This window comes from Fistularia commersonii, chromosome 30, assembly GCF_037954325.1.
Source record: "Fistularia commersonii isolate RoL2024-O1a breed Wild chromosome 30, RoL_Fcom_v1.0, whole genome shotgun sequence".
Taxonomy (NCBI): Eukaryota; Metazoa; Chordata; class Actinopteri; order Syngnathiformes; family Fistulariidae; genus Fistularia; species Fistularia commersonii.
This window is the reverse complement of record NC_141313.1, coordinates 9670454-9694102: the sequence shown is the minus strand read 5'-3', so window position 1 is coordinate 9694102 and position 23649 is coordinate 9670454. Positions and strand designations below refer to the sequence as shown.

General features: G+C 41.4%; 1 protein-coding gene across 1 annotated transcript in view; it reads left to right on the top strand.

Annotated features, from left to right (window-relative positions):
• atp1a3a (ATPase Na+/K+ transporting subunit alpha 3a) overlaps positions 1 to 17978 on the top strand; it is a 30348-nt gene extending 12370 nt beyond the window's left edge. Inside the window, exons 2-23 of the mRNA XM_086178469.1 lie at positions 2118 to 2231; positions 3170 to 3229; positions 3496 to 3699; positions 4676 to 4789; positions 5348 to 5482; positions 5852 to 5969; positions 6829 to 6917; positions 7092 to 7271; positions 9137 to 9335; positions 9602 to 9846; positions 10004 to 10196; positions 10306 to 10481; positions 11296 to 11432; positions 11552 to 11702; positions 11800 to 11968; positions 12789 to 12943; positions 13857 to 13980; positions 14267 to 14412; positions 14606 to 14736; positions 15413 to 15514; positions 15673 to 15764; positions 16468 to 17978. Coding sequence (XP_086034595.1) covers positions 2118 to 2231; positions 3170 to 3229; positions 3496 to 3699; positions 4676 to 4789; positions 5348 to 5482; positions 5852 to 5969; positions 6829 to 6917; positions 7092 to 7271; positions 9137 to 9335; positions 9602 to 9846; positions 10004 to 10196; positions 10306 to 10481; positions 11296 to 11432; positions 11552 to 11702; positions 11800 to 11968; positions 12789 to 12943; positions 13857 to 13980; positions 14267 to 14412; positions 14606 to 14736; positions 15413 to 15514; positions 15673 to 15764; positions 16468 to 16496 — 3063 coding nt within the window. The 3' untranslated portion in view covers positions 16497 to 17978. The remainder of the gene's footprint in view (positions 1 to 2117; positions 2232 to 3169; positions 3230 to 3495; positions 3700 to 4675; positions 4790 to 5347; positions 5483 to 5851; positions 5970 to 6828; positions 6918 to 7091; positions 7272 to 9136; positions 9336 to 9601; positions 9847 to 10003; positions 10197 to 10305; positions 10482 to 11295; positions 11433 to 11551; positions 11703 to 11799; positions 11969 to 12788; positions 12944 to 13856; positions 13981 to 14266; positions 14413 to 14605; positions 14737 to 15412; positions 15515 to 15672; positions 15765 to 16467) is intronic.
• The last annotated feature ends 5671 nt before the right edge of the window (positions 17979 to 23649 follow it).

Sequence of the window (23649 nt, the reverse complement as noted above, 5' to 3'; positions counted from 1 at the left end):
AAATAAATAAAAGGAAAATGGAGAGGTTCACACTTTGCATTTTATTTAGCGTCTTACCTGTATCCTGTATTACCTGCAAACCTATTAGACCTGTAGCATAGTTGCTCAGACTGTATTCTTGGGTATTTCTTGCAAGCAAAACAGTTTTGATAAAAATAGACGGGGCAAAATAATCCCACCACACTAAAAGGTTACAAAAGAAACATGTTCTACGGATTATTTTCACTGATATATCAGTGGTTTGAGAGAAGAGGATGCAGAGGAGTGGGTTGGAGGCAGGTGATTGACTGTGGATTGTGATTGCTTGAAGGGAACCAGATCTATCATGTTTGAATTTAGAGACATTATCGTAATTAACTTTTAAGCCAATATTTGTCAGTGGCAAGTGCCATACCCAATTCAACAACTATGTAAAATTCTATGTAAGCCGTCTTTAAGCCATGGTAAATCACACACCATATCTTGGAATGAGAGCAAAGCTTGCACAGACTTGAGAATTCTCTGGTTGAAACCCCTATAGCAAGTCGGTAATGTGTTGCAGTGGATAGCCTGCAATTTATTGTTTTTTCTTCTAAGTGTGCCACTTAGACTGCAACGGTCACAGTGTCAGTTTTTTCAGGTGTCAGATAGGTTGGTTGGCATTATATATTTACAAATTTATGTTGTAAATGCAGATGAGACATGATGTCTCCTTCAAAGCCACTATGGTTGCCATTAGCAAAGCGGCACTCAGTTGTTGGATGACAATGTCTGATCTTTCAGTTCATCCATGTCAGTGAAAGCTCCACTAATGCAGTTGCATTGATGTTGTTTAATTTGCTTACCAGTAAGCAGGCACTCGCCAGCCTGCATAATAAATGGACCTAATGATTCACTACGATTACACTTTAGCAGTTAGCTCCACATTTTCATCCTTATTCTAGTAACATTGCAAATGGTCTATTGACATTCAATGTCAAGTCAATCCAGCTACTTTGGTCAGTAGAAGACCAGTATCACCTGGATCAGTGAATCTACTTTGATTCGACAATGGATGTACTCCACCTGACACATGGCACATCTGACATATAAACATGTTCCCTCCTAGACAGAAAGCCAATATACTCACATTCAAGTGCTAACGTAGAGCAGCAGCAATTTATCATGATGAATCTCTCAGGATGCATGTTTCCTGTTGTGTCTTTTCTCACAGTCAATCAATCTTTATATTCTCTTCCCCTCCCACTAGGCCTTCATTTCCCCCACAATTTGACACTGTCCTGGCAGCTGTAGTCCTTTGAAACAAATTTCACTCATCTGTATGTCTGACGAAAAAAAAGTGCAGCGTCCTAGACATTACACAATTCCCCTATTTATATCAGAAAAATCCTTCTATTCTTATTCCTTAAGAGGAGCTATTAGTTGACTTCGATTAGGGTTATTCTAAGGTAATATTTTAATTGCGTGGAGAGGAGTGTCTTGTTTGGAATTGTCTTGATAGTAGGTAACTTGGAAAGGAAGTAATGCAACATTCTGACCGGGACCTTTTCTTATCGATTTGGTCGTTTCCTTTGTTTTCATGAAAAAAACTATAGCTGTCACTGAGCCTGTCCTGTTGTACAAACAAACCTTTGGCTCTGAACGGCTACACAAAATGGGCAATAGACTAAGAATGGAAGGTAGAAATGGGTATTACAAAATGCAAGTAAGAGTCACCTCCAATAAAACCCTGTATGTATATATATATATATATATATAGAGAGAGAGAGAGAGAGCGAGCGAGCGAGCGAGAGAGAGAGAGAGAGAGAGAGAGAGAGAGAGAGAGAGCAAATGTGCAAGTATTCACATTAATGTGCAGCCCATCATTTAATAATAGTGCTGCAAGCCATTTTCTATCAAACTTTACCACAGCTAAAAATTTGATGAACAAGGAGTCATGTAATTTTGTTGTAATTCTTTTTAGATGGCATTTTCCAGAAGCCATTCCCTAAATTAATTACTCACATAAATATATATTCGATCAGAAATTATAAGTATTTTGGTTGGAAGAAAATATAAGTCAAAGACTTGAGATATAGTTTTGTTTCCCAGTTATTTAAGTGACAGAACTAAACTCTGTGATCTTGTTTTCATTCTAGTATGGACGGTCGGATAGCTACCGCGTGGCCACCACGCAGGACAAGGATGAGAAGGAGTCACCCAAGAAGAAGGGGGGCAAGGACTTGGATGACCTCAAGAAGGAAGTTCCAATCGTATGTACACTGTCTTCAAATTTCTCTAACTTTGGTTGGTTTTATATATTTTGTTTTTTTCACCTCTTGGGATTGCATAGTTTTCATGACACAAAATTGAAACAGTAAAGTTATTACTGTTGACACACCAAACTCTTGAAGTCGCCTGTGAGACTGAGGACTACAGAGAAAGTCCATCCCGTCACCCCTCCAGCATTCTTAGGCTGGAGGGGATGTAGCTGTAATTTAATCTCTATGTCTGCAAAGGAGATAAGAGGGACAATTATCTTTTTAGCTGACTGTGAGCAGCGCTGATGTGGTTTGAGGTCAAGTGTGAGAACAAATGAAGGGTGTTGCAGTGGGATCTCCTCTCCTGTAGGTACCTACACTGAAATCTATGCTATCAGTTGTCACATAGATTTTCTACCTCTTTGTTCCAGAATTAAAGAAGTGTAACATCAGCAAAGGGTGGCTTCCAGCCAGATACCCTGCAGCTGGCTCCACCAGGGGTGCTCCAAGCAGAAATGCCCAGCAAGTTGATCCACCTGTGCCTGAACCTAGTTAATCTGGCTTGTTAATGACAACTGAGGACAAGTAGTTACTTCCAGGATAAACTGGAAGGCTGCTAGGGCAGACTCGCTGGCAGCTGCAAAGTCTGCACCTGGAGGGAGGGGCGACATACCCTGTTGACATTTATACGTAGTTTAAAATACAGCCACTCACCTATACAAATCGAAGAAGTACAGGGAAGACACAGCCTATCAGTCCACCCACGTCAACCTCACATTTGTGTCAGTTGAATATTGGACCACTATTGACTTTGAAAAATTAATGATGTTATTCATCCTTTTTTATCACTGAGTAAAAAAAGTCTGACAAATCAGATTTCCTGTGTCAAAACTCCTAGATATTGTTACTGGACTAATTTTAACCGTGTCCTCCATCTTTTTTCCCGGTAGACGGAACACAAAATGTCTGTTGAGGAGGTTTGCCGGAAATACAACACCGATATTGTCCAGGTAAGTTGGATCCAACGAAAAATAGTTCATTGTAATAAGGATGTTTCTGTTCAATTTCATTGTAAATACCATTTTAATGATGTTCAATTTACACAGATATATCTGGTGATACACCTGTCTTTGTATTTAAGGTTCTTTTTAGTATAAATTTGGTTCATAGTCACAAACAATGCATTTAATTTTTTCCCCCTTTTCTACCTCTATTATTCCCTGAACTCATCTACGACTTGTTAGTCTTATATTTGTTTTTCTTCTCGCACCTCCAGGGTTTGACCAATGCCAAGGCAGCGGAGTACCTGGCCCGTGATGGTCCAAATGCCCTTACTCCACCACCAACCACCCCAGAGTGGGTGAAGTTTTGTCGCCAGCTCTTTGGTGGGTTCTCCATTCTCCTTTGGATCGGCGCCATTCTCTGCTTCCTGGCCTATGCCATTCAAGCTGCCACTGAGGATGAGCCGGCTGGGGATAACGTAAGTGGAGCATCGAGGGAAAGAGGAATGATTGGTTCACTTGTTTCCCAGCACACCTCCATAACTACTTGTTGTTGTCCATCAAAAACCACACACTGAACATCCTGTATTAGAAAAGCAATAGCTGCTCTTTCAGCACACCACTTTATAGAGTGACTTGCTGAGTCAGGAGGGAACTCCTCCTTGGGGGTGATGGCTGTGTCAGTGACAAATGTGTCAACCATTTGTTGGAATCATAACTGGCCCACCCATCTCTCCAGTGACAGATTCAATATTGCCATTATCCATTTGGACCAGCCACAGGGGTTGTGTGACTCCTGACATTTGTAACGGCTGGCAAAGGGAAGGGCATTCACGGGTCAGCAATGTTTCACGTCAAAGCTTAGAATACTGCTTGGCGCTGCAGCTGAACAGCAATGAAAAGCTCAGCTTTGCTCAAAAAGAGCCAAAGTACTTTATTCATAACACAGTGGCTGAAGGAACATGGGTAAAAACAACAGGGACCTAAACAGACCCAATGTAATACCAAGAGCCAGAACCCAAAGTGGTGCCAGAATAAACTGGATTAGACCTTCAAACATCAGTCTTTGGAGTCTGTGTATTACCTCCTGGCGCGATCAAGTCAGTCTGTTAAAATGAGTCTTACTATAACACTAATATTGATCCTCACAGCACAAATCGAAAGTGTCCAGGTGACTGAGTCCAATCTGAATTACATGCTGCTGCTTGCCAACATCACAGCTGAAATAAAAGGATTGGAATATTGATTCTAGGATTTCAACCTGAGACATCAGCTTCCTATATAATTGCTTTACCTCTCTCCTTACCACTCCTCTAACTACTGTCTTGGATTTTTTTTTTGTTCTATCATTTCATGCTATATTCATTCTAGGGAAAGAGGCAAGAACTTTTTAAACTTGACATTACATGAGGAGGTCTGATTTTTCTTTTTTCTCTTCATGTGTTGCCTCTGCAGCTCTACCTGGGTATTGTGCTGTCAGCTGTTGTCATTATTACTGGCTGTTTCTCCTACTTCCAAGAAGCCAAGAGCTCCAAGATTATGGAGTCATTTAAGAACATGGTTCCTCAGGTACTGGATTACTCAACACTCCATACTCAATATAGGATAATATCTTATCATGTTATGTTTCTTGGTGATGGCTGCCCCTAAAAGAGCAAACTATACTAGATTGCACTAGATTGGCTTTAAGAGATTGTTTAAGAGACTCATAACATTTTACCGATGGGAAGAAGAAGATATTTTTGGTCAAAATGTGACAGGAAGTATAAGTTTTATCAACACATCAGCTCAGTGAATTGGAGGGGGAGGATTTTGTTACACCACCTTTTGAATTTAGATTGTAGATTGTTACCTGTCTGCTTTTGTACATGGTCTGGTTTCTAGTTCTACTTTTTTGTTTCTCCATTTATAAATGTGCCCCTCTTTTTACTGATAGGGTTACCCATTTTAGCTGCTGCTATGATCTGTGTTTCAACATGACTGGGTTTCACTCTTTGTTGTGTGACTTTGCTTAACAGGCATTTCTTGCTCTATTGGGATCATATGGAATCATATTGAATAAAAAAAAGTCGAACTCCATTTTTCACCAGTCAGAGTCTCTTTAAGTCTCTTTGCCTATATTTTCAGCAAGCCCTTGTGATCCGCGAAGGGGAGAAGATGCAGATCAATGCTGAGCAAGTTGTGGCAGGAGACTTGGTGGAGGTGAAGGGGGGTGACAGGATCCCCGCTGACCTTCGCATCATCTCCTCCCATGGATGCAAGGTGGGTCTCCTGACATCTAGACATCTGGGGCACTTCTGTTTTAATGTCATAGAAGTTGATTCAGTTCAACTCTCAGTTTAACAAAATTCTAGGCTCAAAACAGTCAGTAAAGGTGGACAAACTCAGTGTTCACATCAGACATCATTACAAATTAAAGATATATGTAATCTATTATGAACTCAAAGTAAAACATACAATCTAAGACTCACACATGAGAAAATTCACATATAGACAAGTAGAAGTTGCTTTTCTGTCTAGCTTTATGAGTAGTTTTAAACTAATCAGTTGCTCATGTACTCTTGAGTATGTTGCTCTTTGTTGCTCCTGCCCTTCAAGACAAACAAAGTGTTTTACTTCTCATTTGCCCAGGTGGACAATTCATCCCTGACTGGTGAATCGGAGCCCCAGACAAGGTCACCTGACTGTACCCACGACAACCCCCTGGAAACACGCAACATTACCTTTTTTTCCACCAACTGTGTTGAGGGTAGGTTCCTCATGTCCTCTAGCCACACCAATTATACTATTCACTTGATCCAATTTACTGGGAAAGATTAGAAAGCTTTTCACCTTTCTATGTCCACTTCTATCTATAAAAGTCTATATCAAAATGATTAAAATACTTCCGATATCTGTCAGATATCAGAAAAACTTTATTTGTCCTCGAGGGGCAATTGGGGGAATTGTGCATACACATTGGGATCAGCAGTGACATTTATATGACTAGTTTTTCTGGGAAGCCCAGTGGGGGATATGGGACGCCATATCCCCTTGTACCTGTCCATCCCAGTTAGCTCAGATTAGTTAATGGGGCTCAACCAACACAGACGCAGACGCTCAAAGGTGACACGGTAACAGAAAAATGTCTGCTGCCCTCTAGTGGAAATATGTTTTTATTACCTTTTCCTCAGGACCTGTTTGTTGTTATCCAGTCATTTTTCTCTACATACATGTTTTCTGGAACAAAAAGGTGTAGAAAATTAAAACATCAATTCTTAATACCTGTTTAGCTCATGTCTCAAGAAGATTATTTAAGAAGGACTCCATATCTCACTCTTTTGTCCCCAGTGGCCCCACAGCTCGAGACTTTGTCCCAGACTGATTATGATCCACTTTTGAAGAGTCACCTAACACACTGTGATTGCAATTCCCTTTCATGTTTGTTTCTTCATAATTGTAATTTATCTCTTACATCAAGTATAAACACATTTTGGAATACGTGTGTATTAAGGAGAAGCTATGTGTTCAAGCCTATAGAGCAGGTTAGGATCATTTTTGAAATGTGAACCCTTGTGTACATTTTTAAGAATAATAATAAGATGGCACCATGTTTTATCCTTCTTCAGGAACAGCACGTGGTATCGTTGTGTGCACCGGTGATCGTACAGTAATGGGCCGCATTGCCACCCTCACCTCAGGCCTGGAGACTGGCAAGGTGACTATTTTTCTCCATTTCTTTGGTTATTGTCATATATATGTACTATTATGTTCTCACTATTGCCTTCTATGTAGTGCTATAACCACATCCCATTCAGTTTCCTGCTAAAATCAAGACATTGAACTTTTTCTGTGATTATTCTGATTTTGTGTGTAATGTCAAAAATTACAGACACCCATTGCCAAGGAGATTGAGCACTTCATCCACATCATCACAGGCGTGGCTGTGTTCCTCGGTGTGACCTTCTTCGTCCTGTCACTCATCTTGGGCTACTCCTGGCTGGAAGCTGTTATTTTCCTCATCGGCATCATTGTTGCAAATGTGCCAGAGGGACTGCTGGCCACAGTCACAGTGAGTAGCATGAAAAAGAGTTGGTGGGATTCTCTATTAACAGGGGAGCTAACCCAGATCTAGATATAAGCTGCTGAACCAAATTTCAGTATTAAATAAGTCAAACGTGCAGTATACAGAATGGGCTGGCAGCAACAACTGAGAAATCTGTAGATTCCTGACATTCCATCAACTGATATATACTGATAATCAAGTATCCAGCGGTCAGCTGTATTTCTGTAAGCTAAACTCAATAAAAAGAATAAAAACAATAGGTTTCCAATGCATATCCAAGCACATGGTAACTGAAGACTGAGTATATGGCAATGAGCAGGTTGGCACCTTATGGCAGCCATGGGGATAGTTTGAATAGTAATAAACTTTCATTAGCCTCCAATGATAAGAGAAATCGGAAGATCTTCTTTTCAAGAAATGGGTATGTTGTTAATATTTCACCCTCTTGTTCATATTGTGTGTTCAAACTTTCTTTGGTTATGGAGGGGGATATGTTTCCATTGGTCTCTACTAATGTTTTCATCATCATCATTATTATTATTCTTTCCCGTTATTAGGGATGTTTCAGAAAGAAGTTAAAATCACTCTGATTCCAAATTGTAGCCCTTACATTTTGCCTTATTTAAGCATAAGTTTAAATGATCAAATATATATGAAGAATGTCTTATACACCCAGTATATTTTCCGAGCCAAACATCATGTGAACGAAAGTTGGTCTCGTTTTCTTCCTTTGTTTTGAGTGGCGGTTTTTGTATGGTATAAAATGTCTTCTATCTTAAAATAATGGAAAATTTATCAGAGATTGTGACGCTGTTAATCTTCTTAAACCAAGATTCACTATAGTATCTTATCCAAACTATCCACTTGAGGACTTTTCCTCTAGCCAAACTAATACAACCACAAACAAAACACTACACCATGTTGAGATTGCTTTTGGCCTTTACAATCACATAGATTGAAAAAAAAAAAATACTCTGCATGAATGAATACATCTGATGTGTGTCTGTTCATATGACCGTGTAGACATAAGTGTGTTGTGCTACACTGTGTTTCTGCTGTAGTTGCCGTAGTGTGTCTGCTATTTTGTTTGTTCTCTCAGCTTCTCTTATCTCTGTGCCCATGTGGTCTCGGCTCTGTGATGGTGGTGTGTGCTTTGTGTATGTTTGTATATCTGTGTTCTGTGTGTCAGTGTGTCGTGGAGGTGGTGTATATAGTGTTTGTTGATCTCTCTTTCCATGTCTCTCTTTTCCAAGGCAGCCCCATGTGTGTTTGTGTGTCTCCTTTCTTTCTACCTTCCTCTTTGTATGTCTCTCTCTCTTTTCCAGGCCAGGTGCGGTGCTGTCTGCAAAGACAACAACTAGCTAATGTAATGCCATTTGGCTAAAGAGTAGTCGGCTCCATTAACTAATACGGCCTCCTCTGCTTGGCCTTGGCTAGTTTTTGCCGCATGATGGCATAATGCACCGCTGCTCTGCTTCCCTGCCTCACTCATTTTTGCTTCACTCTTTTCACTGCACCTTGGGCTGTGATTTTTACTATATTGTTAGAGAGGGGTTTTTCATTTGAGTGCATTTTGCTATATAGATATTTCTTGATGAGGAAGATGGGTGTCTCCGGGTTTACGGGCGGTTTGCTTGGGGTGGGTTTATTCAGGTGCATTGTAGCACAGCAGTGTTTCTGCTCATTGATCCGGAGACTTTCATCTCCATTTGCCTTTTATACTTACTAATATTTTTCTCTATCCCATTTCACCCGTCCTCTCTCGTTTTGCCCTTTTCAACACCAATCGTCCTCTTTTCCCCCCTCCTCTCCTTGCTGTTTTATCCCCCTTCTGCCGTTTCTTTTTTGATTTCTTTCATGACGTAACTTAGGTGTGTCTGACCCTGACTGCCAAGCGAATGGCTCGTAAGAACTGCCTGGTAAAGAACTTGGAGGCCGTGGAGACTCTAGGCTCCACCTCCACCATCTGCTCTGACAAGACAGGCACGCTGACCCAGAACAGGATGACCGTAGCCCACATGTGGTTCGACAACCAGATCCATGAGGCCGACACCACAGAGGACCAGTCTGGTAATTCTACCACTGATGAGACACTTTCCAGATCATCTATAGTCTATAGTCCAACAGAGCTTCTTTTCATTTTCAAAGACATAGACCTGCAATCTTGAGAACAAATTGAAAACTGGAGCCAAATATCATCTTAATCATGCAAACTAGCAATATGTATTTATAAAAAAATATGACTAAAAAGAACATCACAATACCAGGATGTAGTTGAGGTAGGAGATCTTCCAAGAATTTGTAGGGTTTCTATGGTTTCCCTGTTTCCATTCCAGGCTCCTCCTTCGACAAGAGCTCGACTACCTGGGTATCTCTGGCCCGCATCGCTGCCCTGTGCAACCGGGCTGTCTTCAAGGCCGGTCAGGAGTCTTTGCCCATCCTTAAGCGTGAAGTAGCTGGTGATGCCTCAGAGTCCGCCTTGCTGAAGTGCATCGAGCTGTCCTGTGGCACTGTGAAGTCGATGAGAGACAAGAACAAGAAGGTGGCTGAGATACCCTTCAACTCCACCAACAAGTACCAGGTAGGTCCCTTACTTATAGAGTAAACAAAGCCTGTTTTTTTCAGATTCCACTCCCTTGCAGAAGTCACAACATCCTTTGTAATCTGATGCCAAAACAGTGACCACTCTGTACTTCACTGAAATGGGTACATATAATAACATGATATGTTCTTGTCAGCTCTCCATTCACGAAAGCGAGGACGAAAATGACAATCGCTACCTGCTGGTGATGAAGGGAGCCCCAGAAAGGATCCTGGACCGTTGCTCCACAATCATGCTGCAGGGCAAAGAGCAGCCTATGGACGATGAAATGAAGGAGGCCTTCCAGAATGCGTACTTGGAACTGGGAGGACTGGGAGAGAGAGTACTGGGTAAACATGACTTGAGAGGAGAATTTGATTACAAAAAAAAATCTAGGTATCGTCCTCTGTGTGGAGATGCATCTGCCATTGCTCATTCTTATCTTCTCACCATTTCCAGGTTTCTGCCACCTGTTCCTCCCAGAAGACAAATACCCCAAAGGATTTGCCTTTGACACAGATGATGTTAACTTCCAGACAGACAACCTCTGCTTTGTAGGCCTCATGTCCATGATCGACCCACCACGTGCAGCCGTACCTGACGCAGTGGGCAAGTGCCGATCTGCTGGCATTAAGGTGGGCACATTTCTTATCAGACAATAGAAAGAATAGAAAAGACATGTTCTTACCGCCCCAGACATTTTTGAAGGATAGTACTGAGTAGTGGAGATCCAGAAGTTGGAGGATTTCAGATACTTGGGGTTAACAGTCCAGACCAGCGGAGAGTGTGGAATAGAGGTGACAAAATAAGTTGGAATGGGTGGAAAAAAGTGTAAGGGGTACAATGCGATAGAAGACTAACAGCCAGAATGAAAGGAAATGTGTACTTGACGGTGGTGAGTGGTGCTGTATGGCCCAGAAACAGTTAAAATGACAAAAAGACAGGAGGCAGAGCTAGAGGTTGCAGAGATGAAGATGCTAAGGAGTGACCAGGATGGATAGGATCAGGAATGAGTCTATCTGAGGAACAGCATATGTTAGATGTTTCAGAGGGAAGGTCACAGAAACCAGACTGAGATGGTTCAGTCATATACAGAGAAGGAATAGTGAATATATTGGTAGATGGGTGCTAGAATTGGAGCTGCTAGGCAGGAGGTCTCGAGGAAGACCAAAGAGAAGATTCATGGACACAGTGACTGAGGATATAAAGATAGTTGGTGTGAGAGAGGAGGATAGAGAGAATAGGGTTAGATGGAGAAGGTTGATTCGCTCCGGCGACCCTTGAAGGGAAAAGCCGAAAGGAGAAGAAGAAGAAGTACCACCGAATATCTAATGTCTCAGTTTACCTGGACAAGTTCCTAATCTTTTCCATTATCTGTGGTTTATTTTACTTTGTCTGGTGTCACTCTACTCACCACCTCTTTGCCCTCTTCATCCTCTCACGTTGCAGGTCATTATGGTGACTGGTGACCACCCCATCACTGCCAAGGCCATTGCCAAAGGTGTAGGCATCATCTCTGAGGGCAATGAAACAGTGGAGGACATTGCTGCACGCCTCAACATTCCTGTTAGCCAGGTTAATCCCAGGTAACCCCTCACAGCCCAAATTACAATGATAATAATAATAATCTTATAGCTTTGTTTAAATGTTCTATGCTTTCAGTGATTGGGATATTGAAAAACACAATATGATCTTTGTTGGGTAGGGATGCAAAAGCCTGTGTGATCCATGGAACGGATCTGAAAGACCTGACCCAGGAGCAGATGGATGATATTTTGAAGAATCACACAGAGATAGTCTTCGCCAGAACCTCTCCACAACAAAAGCTTATCATTGTAGAAGGCTGCCAGAGACAGGTACTGCACGTGTTTACATAAAGATACACACGGGTAGATGTACACGTTGCGTGAAATCAAAAATTCTAAAATTTCATCGCTCCCTTTTCCACGTCAGGGTGCCATCGTGGCTGTGACAGGTGATGGCGTGAATGACTCTCCTGCCCTGAAGAAGGCTGACATTGGCGTTGCCATGGGGATCTCTGGCTCAGATGTTTCCAAACAGGCTGCCGACATGATCCTGCTAGACGACAACTTCGCCTCCATTGTCACTGGAGTAGAGGAAGGTGAGAAATTACCAAAAACAGTAATATTATCTTTTCTGTCTCTTTCTTTTTCATGGTATTCTTTTTCAATATTATTCTTAAAGTTAGGACAGTATCATCATTGAGTATTCTAAACATATTGTTTGTTTAATAGTTAAATAACATATTTTGATATTCAGCAAATGTATTGCCTCGGTAGAGGAGAAGGAAGAGGAAAGACTTGTTAGTGGAGGGAAACTGGAAAGAGCAGTTGGAAGATTTCAATAAACTATCGGGCCTCTCTTATTGAATAGTACCATAGAATGCTTCAAAATCACCAAATACATTTTAGAATTAGAACAGTATGAAAACATCCTTATTTCCTTGACTGTACCTTGAATTCCCTTGAACTTATTATGTCATTTTTCATTGGTGCAACTTTGCCAAGAATATTTAAACAGGGGCTATTAAAAGACTGAGATAAACATCAGTGCCATCATTCCCCACTACTGCAGACTGGTGCGGGGTTAAATATAACAGCATAGTTATTGACAGTGTCTTGATCGACAATTCATGTTTGTGTCCTTGTATTCAAAGGTGTGCGTTTCATGGAAAAATAGGATGGAAGCTTATACAGCGATACAGATCAAACAACAGTATATCTTCAATTGGTGCATTTGAAACTCCAAAATCTAAGTGAGAATAAATAGATCGTAGATCCACAGCCATATCAAATAAGGTGTCATCCACATGAATGTTAAAATCTCCGGTACACCTTATATCATTTAATAATGGAGGAAGGAAAGTCAGTAAAGTCAGAGATAATTCATACTCATGTCTCACCTGGTTTGCATCTTCAAAGGCCGTCTGATCTTTGACAACTTAAAGAAGTCCATCGCCTACACTCTGACCAGCAACATCCCAGAGATCACCCCGTTCCTCTTCTTCATCCTGGTCAATATCCCGCTGCCTCTGGGCACCATCACCATCCTCTGCATTGACCTTGGAACTGACATGGTAAGACTTCCAGACTGACTAAAACCAGAGCAAGCCAGTGGCACCACCGAAAACAACTTCTTTACTATAGCATCAAGCCGCCAATGGGCCTCTAAAGAGCGGGTACTGTTGTCTGTGAAATCTGTCTTGTGTGCTGTTGTTTTTTTCAATAACTCTTTTATTGGCTTCATGTTTTATAATTAGAAGTCTTTCCTTCTATGAAAGTTCTCACAATGCCAGTCAGCAAGCCTCTGGCAAGCGGTAACAAAAAGCAATTACAGCCATGAATGTTTGGATGGCTTTCAACTGGACTCTTGCTCATGCATGTCCCTAAACATGTCCTCAGCTTGCTAGCTTTGAGATGGTGAGCTGAAATTAGCTCACATAGCAGGCGCACAACGCCATTTAAATATTAGCGTTCTTGGTTAAATTTCGGTGTTTCTCTATTTCTTTCAATTTCAATTCAAAAATTTTGACTCAGAATGTTCACTACCAGCCGCACTTCTCACAAGCACACACATTCATTGTCTAAACACTTTCACTTACTAAACACTTTACTAAATCACATTTGCATTGCATTTTACGATACATACATAAACGTACATACATTCAGATGTATGTGTCAGCGTGTGTGGTTGTGTGTGTCTGTATAGAGAGAGGGAGACAAATAATAAAAGATGGCCTGATAATGATGTAACGTCTTTCCTGTTAAAGATATTAAAGAAAAATACAAAGTGAAATATCTGCATATTAAGATTTCTCCTTTTTCAAAAGGAAGCAGCAATTTATGAGGCTGCTCCATCATGCTGAGATTTGATAGCCATTTTTTGGTGAAATATTGAGAACGAAGAAAAAATATATCTCGAAAAAAACATACTTCCTCTTTTCTGCTAAGCTCAAACATCACCATTCATCTAACTGCCTCTTCCGACAGGTACCTGCCATTTCTCTGGCTTATGAGGCAGCAGAGAGCGACATAATGAAGCGCCAGCCCAGGAACCCCGCGCGGGACAAACTGGTCAATGAGAGGCTCATCAGTATCGCTTACGGACAGATCGGTAGGTGTCTGACTTACATTATTCTGAATATTTTAAACAGTTTTAGGGTGTTTCGGATTGTCTCAATGAAAAAGCTTTTCACCATTTTTATGCAGTGGCTGGAACTGGGTTGTGATCTGCATGTTCAATTTCTGTATACTTTCACTATTGTCAGCATGCTCGACGGCAGTAAAAATCCACACGCTTATCTGCTGTTAACACACTCACGGATATCTATCAGAATATCTATTGAGTTATTTTATCCATATTGCGAGGCAACGCTGATCTGTGGTGTCTTTTTCTGAAGGTATGATCCAAGCTCTTGGGGGATTTTTCGCCTACTTTGTCATCATGGCTGAAAACGGTTTTCTGCCTTCTGACCTCGTTGGTATCCGGCTCAACTGGGACGATCGCTCCAACAATGACCTAGAAGACAGTTACGGACAGCAATGGGTATGAGTCACTCAATACAAATCTTTGTTCTTACCATTTAGCTCTGCAGATATAAATCAAGTGGTCTTGGGGAAATTTTACAGAAACTGTTTCTTCACAGTTCCTACTTTTTGTGCAATCTTTATGTAAAAATCTTCCAGAAAAGATCAGTCCCTCATTTTCTTCCTCTCTTCACCCCACCACCCCTTGACAGACATACGAACAGCGTAAGATTGTGGAGTTTACTTGCCACACAGCCTTCTTTGTCAGCATTGTAGTGGTGCAGTGGGCAGATGTCATCATCTGTAAGACCAGGCGTAACTCCGTGTTCCAGCAAGGCATGAAGTAAGTGGAAAAAGTACAGTCGTGTTTCTAATGTCAAGGGCATTTCGAAGGAAGAGCTGTCTCCACACACACAGAAGTCACAATACATACTTATTCAACCTTTAATTAACTTTAATGACATTACAAGCCACCAGCAAGATGCTCTTTGGGCCCCTCACTTAAATGCCCCTTTTTGTTACTACATCACACCCTATTGTGTGGATCAGTCAGAAAGGCAGGTTGAAAAGCTATCAAACCAGGCCTCTTGTTTTGTTGTTGTAGTTTCCTTCAACAGCCACTAGATGTAACTGAGGAGTCAGAATTGATTTGACAACCCCCCCTTTCATGTATGGCCACGGGTGGCGCACCACTGCAGGGGGAGTGTTCACCGCATACAAGATGCGTGTAGGGAGGCAACACTGCAGCCACTTCTGAGTTCAAAGTCATGTGTAGATAGTATCTAGGGCAAAAAACCCAAGTCTTCAGAGGTCCCTCTTTTCAGCTGAATGTCTGAGACATAAGTCATTTCCTTTATCTGGGTCATGTGAGTCTCTCCTCCCTTTTAGAAGATGAACAGCAAATCCCAACTTTTAACAGTAGAAATTATTTCAAACCCTTTTAAAAAAATTTAGGCTGTAGATCATCACAACATTCCTGACCAAAATTGACTCCTGCATGTTTTTTTATTTCCCCACAGAAATAAGATTTTGATCTTCGGCCTGTTTGAGGAAACTGCTCTCGCCGCGTTCCTGTCCTACTGCCCCGGAATGGATGTGGCACTACGGATGTACCCACTCAAGTAACTAACACCACACTCACAGAATGAATGATTCACATGCCCGTCTCAAGTCTGAATCCAGCAGATATGACCTCAGTCTATGTTGGTTAATAACTAAAAATATTTTTTTAAAAAGTGTTGCGAGTTATAAAGACCTTTTAATTTCCGTCATTCCTTAGGCCCAGTTGGTGGTTCTGTGCATTTCCGTACAGTTTCCTCATCTTTGTTTACGATGAGATCCGAAAACTCATCCTTCGCCGAAACCCCGGAGGTAAAAACACACACGTACACATATATCTGTCTGTATACCAGCACCATCGGGATTGTATAGCATTTACATGTCAGTTCACTCAACATCTTAGGACTTGAATTAAATTCTAGATTTAAGTTTAATCACCGTGTGACTGCCATCCTCCCTTCTCATATGAGAGGGGAGGATGGCAAATGTATTGGAGATCATAGATATTTAAATAAAGCGAGGGCCTGAGGGCCTCCATCGCCGGGTTGCACAGTTTACCATCAGTGAAAGTCAGTATCAACATGTATCTCACGTTGTAACGCAATCACATCTTAAGAATGAACTGCTATTGATAGGTGATAATCGTCCGCAATGATCCCCCACATATTTTTAGCCAAGCAAGAAATCAAACGGGTGATATCACTTGGGACCCGATAACTTGAATATCAGTCCGATTTAATGTGAATTGATAGCAGCCGCAATGTGAAGTCCGTGTCTTGTGGTCATTGATGGGCCTGTAATCATATTCTAACTGCTTTTACCACCAAGCTGTAAAGAAAACAATTAAAGTCACCGCTTAACGGTGTACATTTTTAGAAACTACCTGTTCTTTATGAAAGCTAAAGAGGGGCAGAGTCTAGAAAGATTGAACTAAAATAACAGGGAGTATTTCGTTGAAAGAGGCTTATTATCACATATCTCTTTTGTTTTCCTTTCTCTCTCCTCTTCTCTGCAGGCTGGGTGGAAAAAGAGACATACTACTAAATTATCAAAGCGTCATTTACTTCTCACCCTGTCCTTCCCTCCTCTTGAGCTCATCCCCTCTTCTCTATATCCTCCCCACTAGCCCCCCTTCCTCTCCCCCCTCCAACCGTCCCACCTCAACTCTCAGCACACTCGCGCCGTACAAGAAAACAATGTTTACTCCTCCCGCTCCATCTCTCCCATTCTCTCCCATTCATCTCCTGACAAAAAAAAAAGACAAAAAAACGCCAAGAAGACGAGAGGACCAACGACAGAGGAGGAGAGGATGGGAGGGGGGTCTCTTACTTCCATGTCCTCTCTGCCCCTCTGCCCACTTTTTTTCTATCCAAAGTCTCTACAGCGCCATTCTACCAGTAACGTTGTCGTGTCGATGCTTCTTACCACACCGGGTGCGTCTGCTATTCACGTGTGCATTCAAACCACACCGCTTGTGTGGAACCGACCTCGATTCCAACAGTACGGACCGGGAAAAAAAACAAAACAAAAACCTGACTGTTCCACTGCGACCGCTCCCGCCAAGCAGAACAGCAACATGGCAGCTCCTGTCCTGACTCCCAACTGGTGTTTTGGGCGAGTGGGTGACATTGTTTTGTCTTTCTTTTTTGGGGGGTGGGGGGTGTTCCGTTGTTTTCTTTGTAGAGGCACCAGGCTCCAGCTTCCTGATCACTGCCATTTTGAGCTACTAGACTCCTTTATTTCTATCCTTCCCACTTTGCCCCCCCACCACCTCTATTTTTTATAATTACTCACTGCCAATCTTCTACTGCCATCCTTCCCCCTCCTCCTCTTCACCCTTCTCTTCTCAGATAGAATCAATCTAACCATAAAACCGAGGCTCACTCACACCCTTCACGGGGTGAAGGTCACTTCCTCTGACTTCTCTCCTTTCCTCGCACAAGCCGGCCCCCCCACCCCCTGTGTTCGCTTTCTGTTCCGCTCGCGTTGTTGTTTTCTAATAGACGATTGAGTTTTTTTTTTTTTTTTTTAATAACTAAATTGTTTGCTTTTGGGCTTTTTTTTTTTTAATTGTATTTCATTTTACATTTGGAGTGGGTCTGAGAGCTGCTTGTTTTCATTCGGACATGACAAAGCACACTGTCTCACCTCCTTCTCCCTATCTCCCACCCCCCACCCCTCTTCTTCCTCCCCACCTCCCCCCTGCCTGTTCCAACTGTCCCTGATCGTCTGTCTGTTTGTGAACACCGTGCAAACCCTCTGTCCTTGTAAACCTCCGCCCACTTTCACTACCTGCCTCCTTATATACAGCCCACAACTTCCCGTGACCCGCCCAACCTCACCCCCTGTTTGGAAAAAAAATTACAATCTTTCTGTGTCCTCGGAAAAAGAGATTTCTCTCCAATTTCATTATTTTAATCTGTGGAAATATGGAGTAAGGCGAATGTACCTTAAAATGTGAAACAGCAGCAGGGTGAGAAAAAAAAAAAGAAAATGAAATAAAATAGAAGGATCTCTCTTTTTTCAGTTTGGTCTCTTGTTTGTTTTGTGTGGAGTTTTGTCAGAAAATGGAAATAAATGCTGTGACCAACTCTTACCTGTGGCTGCAGTGTCGGATTATCTCTTTCATACCATGAGACCGAGCCGAGTCACAGAAAACACTAGCGCGTCCAAATGTCAGCGTGCAACAGCTGTGGGCGCGACGGCGGCATGAAGCAGGACTGAAGAAACTGAAGAGCCCCAGCAATCCAACCAGCGTGAGTTATCAGATATCAGATTGCTCTCAACAACAACATCATTTTTATTTTCCAAAACTGTCAACGCAAGGTTTTCCGGAAGTACAGCCGGGGCGTGACGGAAGGTAGGCCTCCTTTTCTGATCTATCACACCAGGAAGGATTTTGCAAATTACAAAGGAAGCATGATGGGAAAATTCTAATTGTAACAATAACAAAAATAGAAAATACATATATGTATAAATATATATATATATATATATATTTTGTGTGCATAATGAGTGGCTATTTAGCTGGTATGCGTCTGTAAAAGCTATAATGATAAATGTTTGATCGAGAAGGTTTGACTCCTCTAATAATATTCTTACAGCGCATGTGGATGGAAACCTACATTCACATTTTCTTCTGGTGAATTCCTCCCCTACCAAAAAATCCTTTTACGAGATATCTACGTAAGATTATCTTCTCGCCCCCATCCCCACATATTATTACATTACTCCTGGAAAACACTTCTGTCAGCCTCCAGCAAGGGCCAGATCTTCTCGGAGAAGAATTGTTCTCATATCGAACGAAAACCTCCCAAGGAAGAGCCGGTGGAACGATCACGCTCCGGAACGTCGGGTTCACGCTGGTGAGCAGGTCGATGAGATATTTTACAAAACGTTTTGGCAAAGTAGCCTTATTATCAATTTTAATCACATTATGTGTTGGTGGAAGTGGTTTATCTACACTGAAAATCAGATGTTTTAAAATCTAATATTTCTAGACTAAGTTGACTCCAAAAAACGTTATTTCTGTCATTTTCAATGGTTTGGATCAGGGATCCAAACAGAAACCGGTTCTTAAAAAAAAGAAACTGATTAAAGAGTCTGACCTGACCCTCACATATGTCAAATGAGTACAATTTTGTAGAAATTTGGCAGATTATTTGTTTTCCTCAGTTCCTGACCTACTCCAGTTGCAGCCAGAGGAATTGTTAACACTTTATCTCAGGGAATGCTTTTGGGGGATTTCTTGGAATAGGGTGCCATCATCCAATTGGACTTCAGTATGAGCCAATGAGACACTGATGGCCAGAGGTTAAGGTCACCCCAACCCCGCCAGAGAAGTGTTCTCTCAAAAGTCACCCCTGCTAGGCAAAGAAAATCATCGTAACACCGTGTCTTAAGATCAAGTTAAACTACACAGTGGTAAGTGTTGCTGCCTCACAGCAAGAAGGTTCCTGGTTCAATTCTGATCAACAGGGGCGTCAGCAGCACCGCGATGTGGATAGAATCAAACATCCGGGCGCAAGTCTAACACAGTGGGGGGAGCAACAAAGAAGAAATCACCTGCTTTTTCCACCTTGTTTTTAATTTCCAGGCATATCTTTTCCCTGAAAAAATTGACCAAATATTTTCTGAGAAAAACCTCCAAACACCTAAAACCTATGATGTCATCCAGACCGATGGAAGACAACATCCACCTGGAGCTTTCAGATAGTCTCTTTCATTTTGTAAGATAATCAATTAAAGACGCAGCGGTGGTGCAGTGGTTGAGGGCTTCCCTCTCGAAGTAAAGTCCCCAGTTTTATTCAGACGGGGTCTTTCTTTGTGGAGTCTCCATGTTCTTCCCGTGTCTGGGAGGGTTTCCTCGAGGTTCTCTGGGTTCCTCCCACAGTTCAAATCATGGAAGAGTTTCATTGAGATGAGATGAGAACAACTTTATTTATCCCGAAGGAAATTGTTGGGCCAGAGTTTCAAGTAAAAAACATAACAGTAATAGATAAGATGAAAGGAGGAAGAATAAGAAATACAATGAAATATGAATTGTCTTAACTGTTAACTGTAACTACAAAGATTGACGATTGAAGACCCTAAATTGCCCAGACATGCAAGTGAGAGGGTGAATGGTTGTGTGTCTTTATACGTCTCCCTGTGATCAGTCCAGGGTGAACACAACCTCTCGCACAGTGACAGCTGGGATAGACTCATCCACCCCACGACCCTGAGTGCAGGACAAGGCGTATATATAATGAATGAATGAGTGATTAAAGGTCACCTCTGCAACGCTGCTTCAGATGGCCTGAGAGACCAAAGGGACTCTATTGAAGACGTGTTTTTGTAGCCCGGCTGTGTCATTTATTTTTTTGTAACTTGTGTAATCTCGGCGTACTGGATAGAGCAGCGGCGCTATTGAAAAGCCTTTGTACGGTCAAAAGGGGAAATCCTGAAAGGCGTAACATTATAAATCTTGACAGAAAAATTAAGGGGAACTCAGCGGTAAAACAAAATACTGCTTAATACTAGATGAAAACAGGAGGATGAATGTGTCCCGACTGTAGCCATTGTTGTTTCCCAACTGTGGTATTTCTTTGTGTAATCAGATACTAACAGTTGCAAAGTAATAACACATACTAAGGATCATATTTGTTTAATTCATATATATTTTTTCATCATTATCATTGTTAGTAATTGGTCTGTATGAGGCAGGAAAATATAGTTTTACACTCCTGCAGCTGTGTGTACTTTGAGGTGTGCTCATGAGGGGTTTGGGGTGTGTATGTGTGTCTGGCATTTAAACCTAAATTTTCATAGTAAGAGTGAAATACTGTAACATTTTGAGTCTGTTTTTATTAAGAAAACTTTTTGGAAAGTCCTTGAATTGTAAAACTTGGAATTATAATAGTAATAGAATAGCAATGGGGGAGGGGGGTGTTGATGCGGTACAGGAAAAAAAAAATAGAAGAAGATACTTTAAATTTTTATTAAACCCTCACTTTGTATTGATTTGAACCAGGACTTGATTCAAAGTGAATTTGCGTACTGGGATGAACACAGAACCGTCTCCGGTTGGATTATTTCATGTTGCCGTTGGTGTGTTTGTCTGCGCACACACACAAATACACACATACCACACAGACGCACGCCAGCTGAATGCAACAGTGTCCTGGTTTCAGGAACACTATTTCAAGGTTCACAAAGCGAACAAGTTCTCCTTGACAAACACAAATACACACACATGCACACACACTTTTAACCCAGGGATATAGGTCATCTCTTTTGTGGCTTCATTGTTCAACCACTTTCTTTCTCTCCTGAGAGTTTGGTGGAGCCTCTTCTGAATCACTCACTCCACTTAAATCATGTCCACAAACACATTCTTTTTTTCCTCATGTTTAAACACCACAAGGTCATTATATTGCAACGTTTGAGACAGACTGTTGTCTCTTGGGTGGCTCTCCCTTGTCACCCTCGTGAATACCACAGTCGTAAACATCATTGCTAGTAAAACATTGTTTAAAATCAAAAGTACACAAACAATATATTTGTGTCACAGTAACATCAGCCTCAGAGGAGGGACCACGTAGCTTACCAGCACAAAGACGGTGGGAAAAAGCAAACAAAGCGTCAATATAAATAACAATTTGCAGTCATTGGTTAAATGTCAAAACTGTTTTTATGTGACTCAGATCATCTCAAGGTTCTTACACAACTGCGCGCACACAGGTGAACCATGGTGCAATGCCTCGGTCCACTTAGAGCGCACATCTTCAAGTGTGTGGACTCTCATGTTGTTGAGAAACGTTGAAAACTGTTTTTTTGAAAAGGGTTTACTTCTGATTGTAGTTTATAATTGTAGTGCATTTATGATGTGATGGATAGTTTCGAAGTTTCAAAAGTTGGAAGTCGAGAACCCTCAAGGGGGTCGGGGCTGAAAGAGATATACCATGATAGATAGATAGATAGATAGATAGATTGATAAGTGAGTACATAAATATGTATATGCATACATAAATACATATAAATGTGTCAATATTTACATTAGCACATATTACCTTTTTTATTAATTTACATAAGCACATATGTACATTCAAAAATACATGCATGTTTGTATTACATGCATAAAAATGTAAACACATACATACACGCTATTGCATTCAATTTCTATACTAATTATCCTGCACTCAGGGTCCTCGGGGTTGCTGGAGCCTATCCCAGCTGTCACTGGGCGAGGGGCTGGGTTCAACCTGAATTGATCACAGGGCCACATATAGAAACATATAAGCATTCACTCTAGTTCAATTTCGATGTACATTTTCGTACTGTGGGAGGAAACCCATGCAGACATCGGGAGAACGTGGAGAGTACACACAGAAAGGCCCCCCTGTGGGAATCAATCCACGGACCTTGCTTTGAGGCAGACGTGCTGCCCTACATACATACATAACCATGAATACATACATACATAAATATGTACATAATCGAAGTAAATGAATGCATACATGCTCACATAAAATATGTGAATATATACATAAGTACATATGCATACATATATAAGTACATGCATACATACGTACATACATACATTTGCCAAATCTGTCATATTTTAAAGTAAATCCAAATGTGGATTTGTGAAGTTCCATGAAATCCCCTCACGTTAGTCTGAGTCAGATCAGGGTGCTGGGATTATTGGCACAGTGAAAGGTAAAGAGGCAACTTAATGCATCAAGACAGGAGGGCAAATAAGCAAAGTAACTGAATACTGCAGTGGAAGTGACTCAGTGACAGGTTTGATATTAGTATGCGTTTTTCTTTTGACTTTTTTTTTACTGCAGTGTTCGCTTTCAATCACCAATAATCCATTATCACCATATCACAATCAGAACTTTACATTTGTAGATTTCAGTCTTACAATGTCTGATTTTGTCAATGATTTTGATATATCTGTCTATACCATACCCTGTTGTAATTAATGCTTACTTATGCATTTATTATGAAGGAAATATTATTTAAAACAAGAGACAGCCTCTCAATGATCAGAGATTGTTGGGATCCTTGAGCTGAAAAAACGTTGGATTCAGCGCATGTTGCTCTGCCTCATACGCAGCTGCATGACAAAGCCCACAATGTACAAACCGAATATCTCCCTTTTATTCATATACCTATGTAATTCTCATTTAAGTGTACCAACTGAAAATATATTTAGCAAGTGTTTCTGGGGTACGGTTTTAAACTGAAGCCGAAATAATTGACAAGAAAGTGTGTGTGTGTGTGTGTGTGTGTGTGTGTGTGTGTGTGTGTGTGTGTGTGTGTGTGTGTGTGTGTGCGTGTGGCATTTCAACAATACAAGATGCTATCTAAAACAATTCAGTAGATCCCTCCCAACCAGATTGCTGTTTTCCTTTAAAAATGATATCAAAAAATTAATTTGATTTAATTTTAAAAGTGAACAGTTGTTACATCGTCCCTGCAGTGTGTATGATTTCCTTTCCGTTTGTTCTGTATGCGCCGCCGAGGTCGTGTCATGTAAGCCTGCGAGCGCCGAGCACCCTCGGGGTGTGTGACGCTTGAATAACAGTGTCCGATTCACTTCATATGGAGGGAGACAAAGACACACACACACAGAGCCAGGAATCCACTAACAAACATATGTCAGAATAGAGACAGAGAGAAGGTGCCTTAAAGCGCTGCAGCTCCTCTC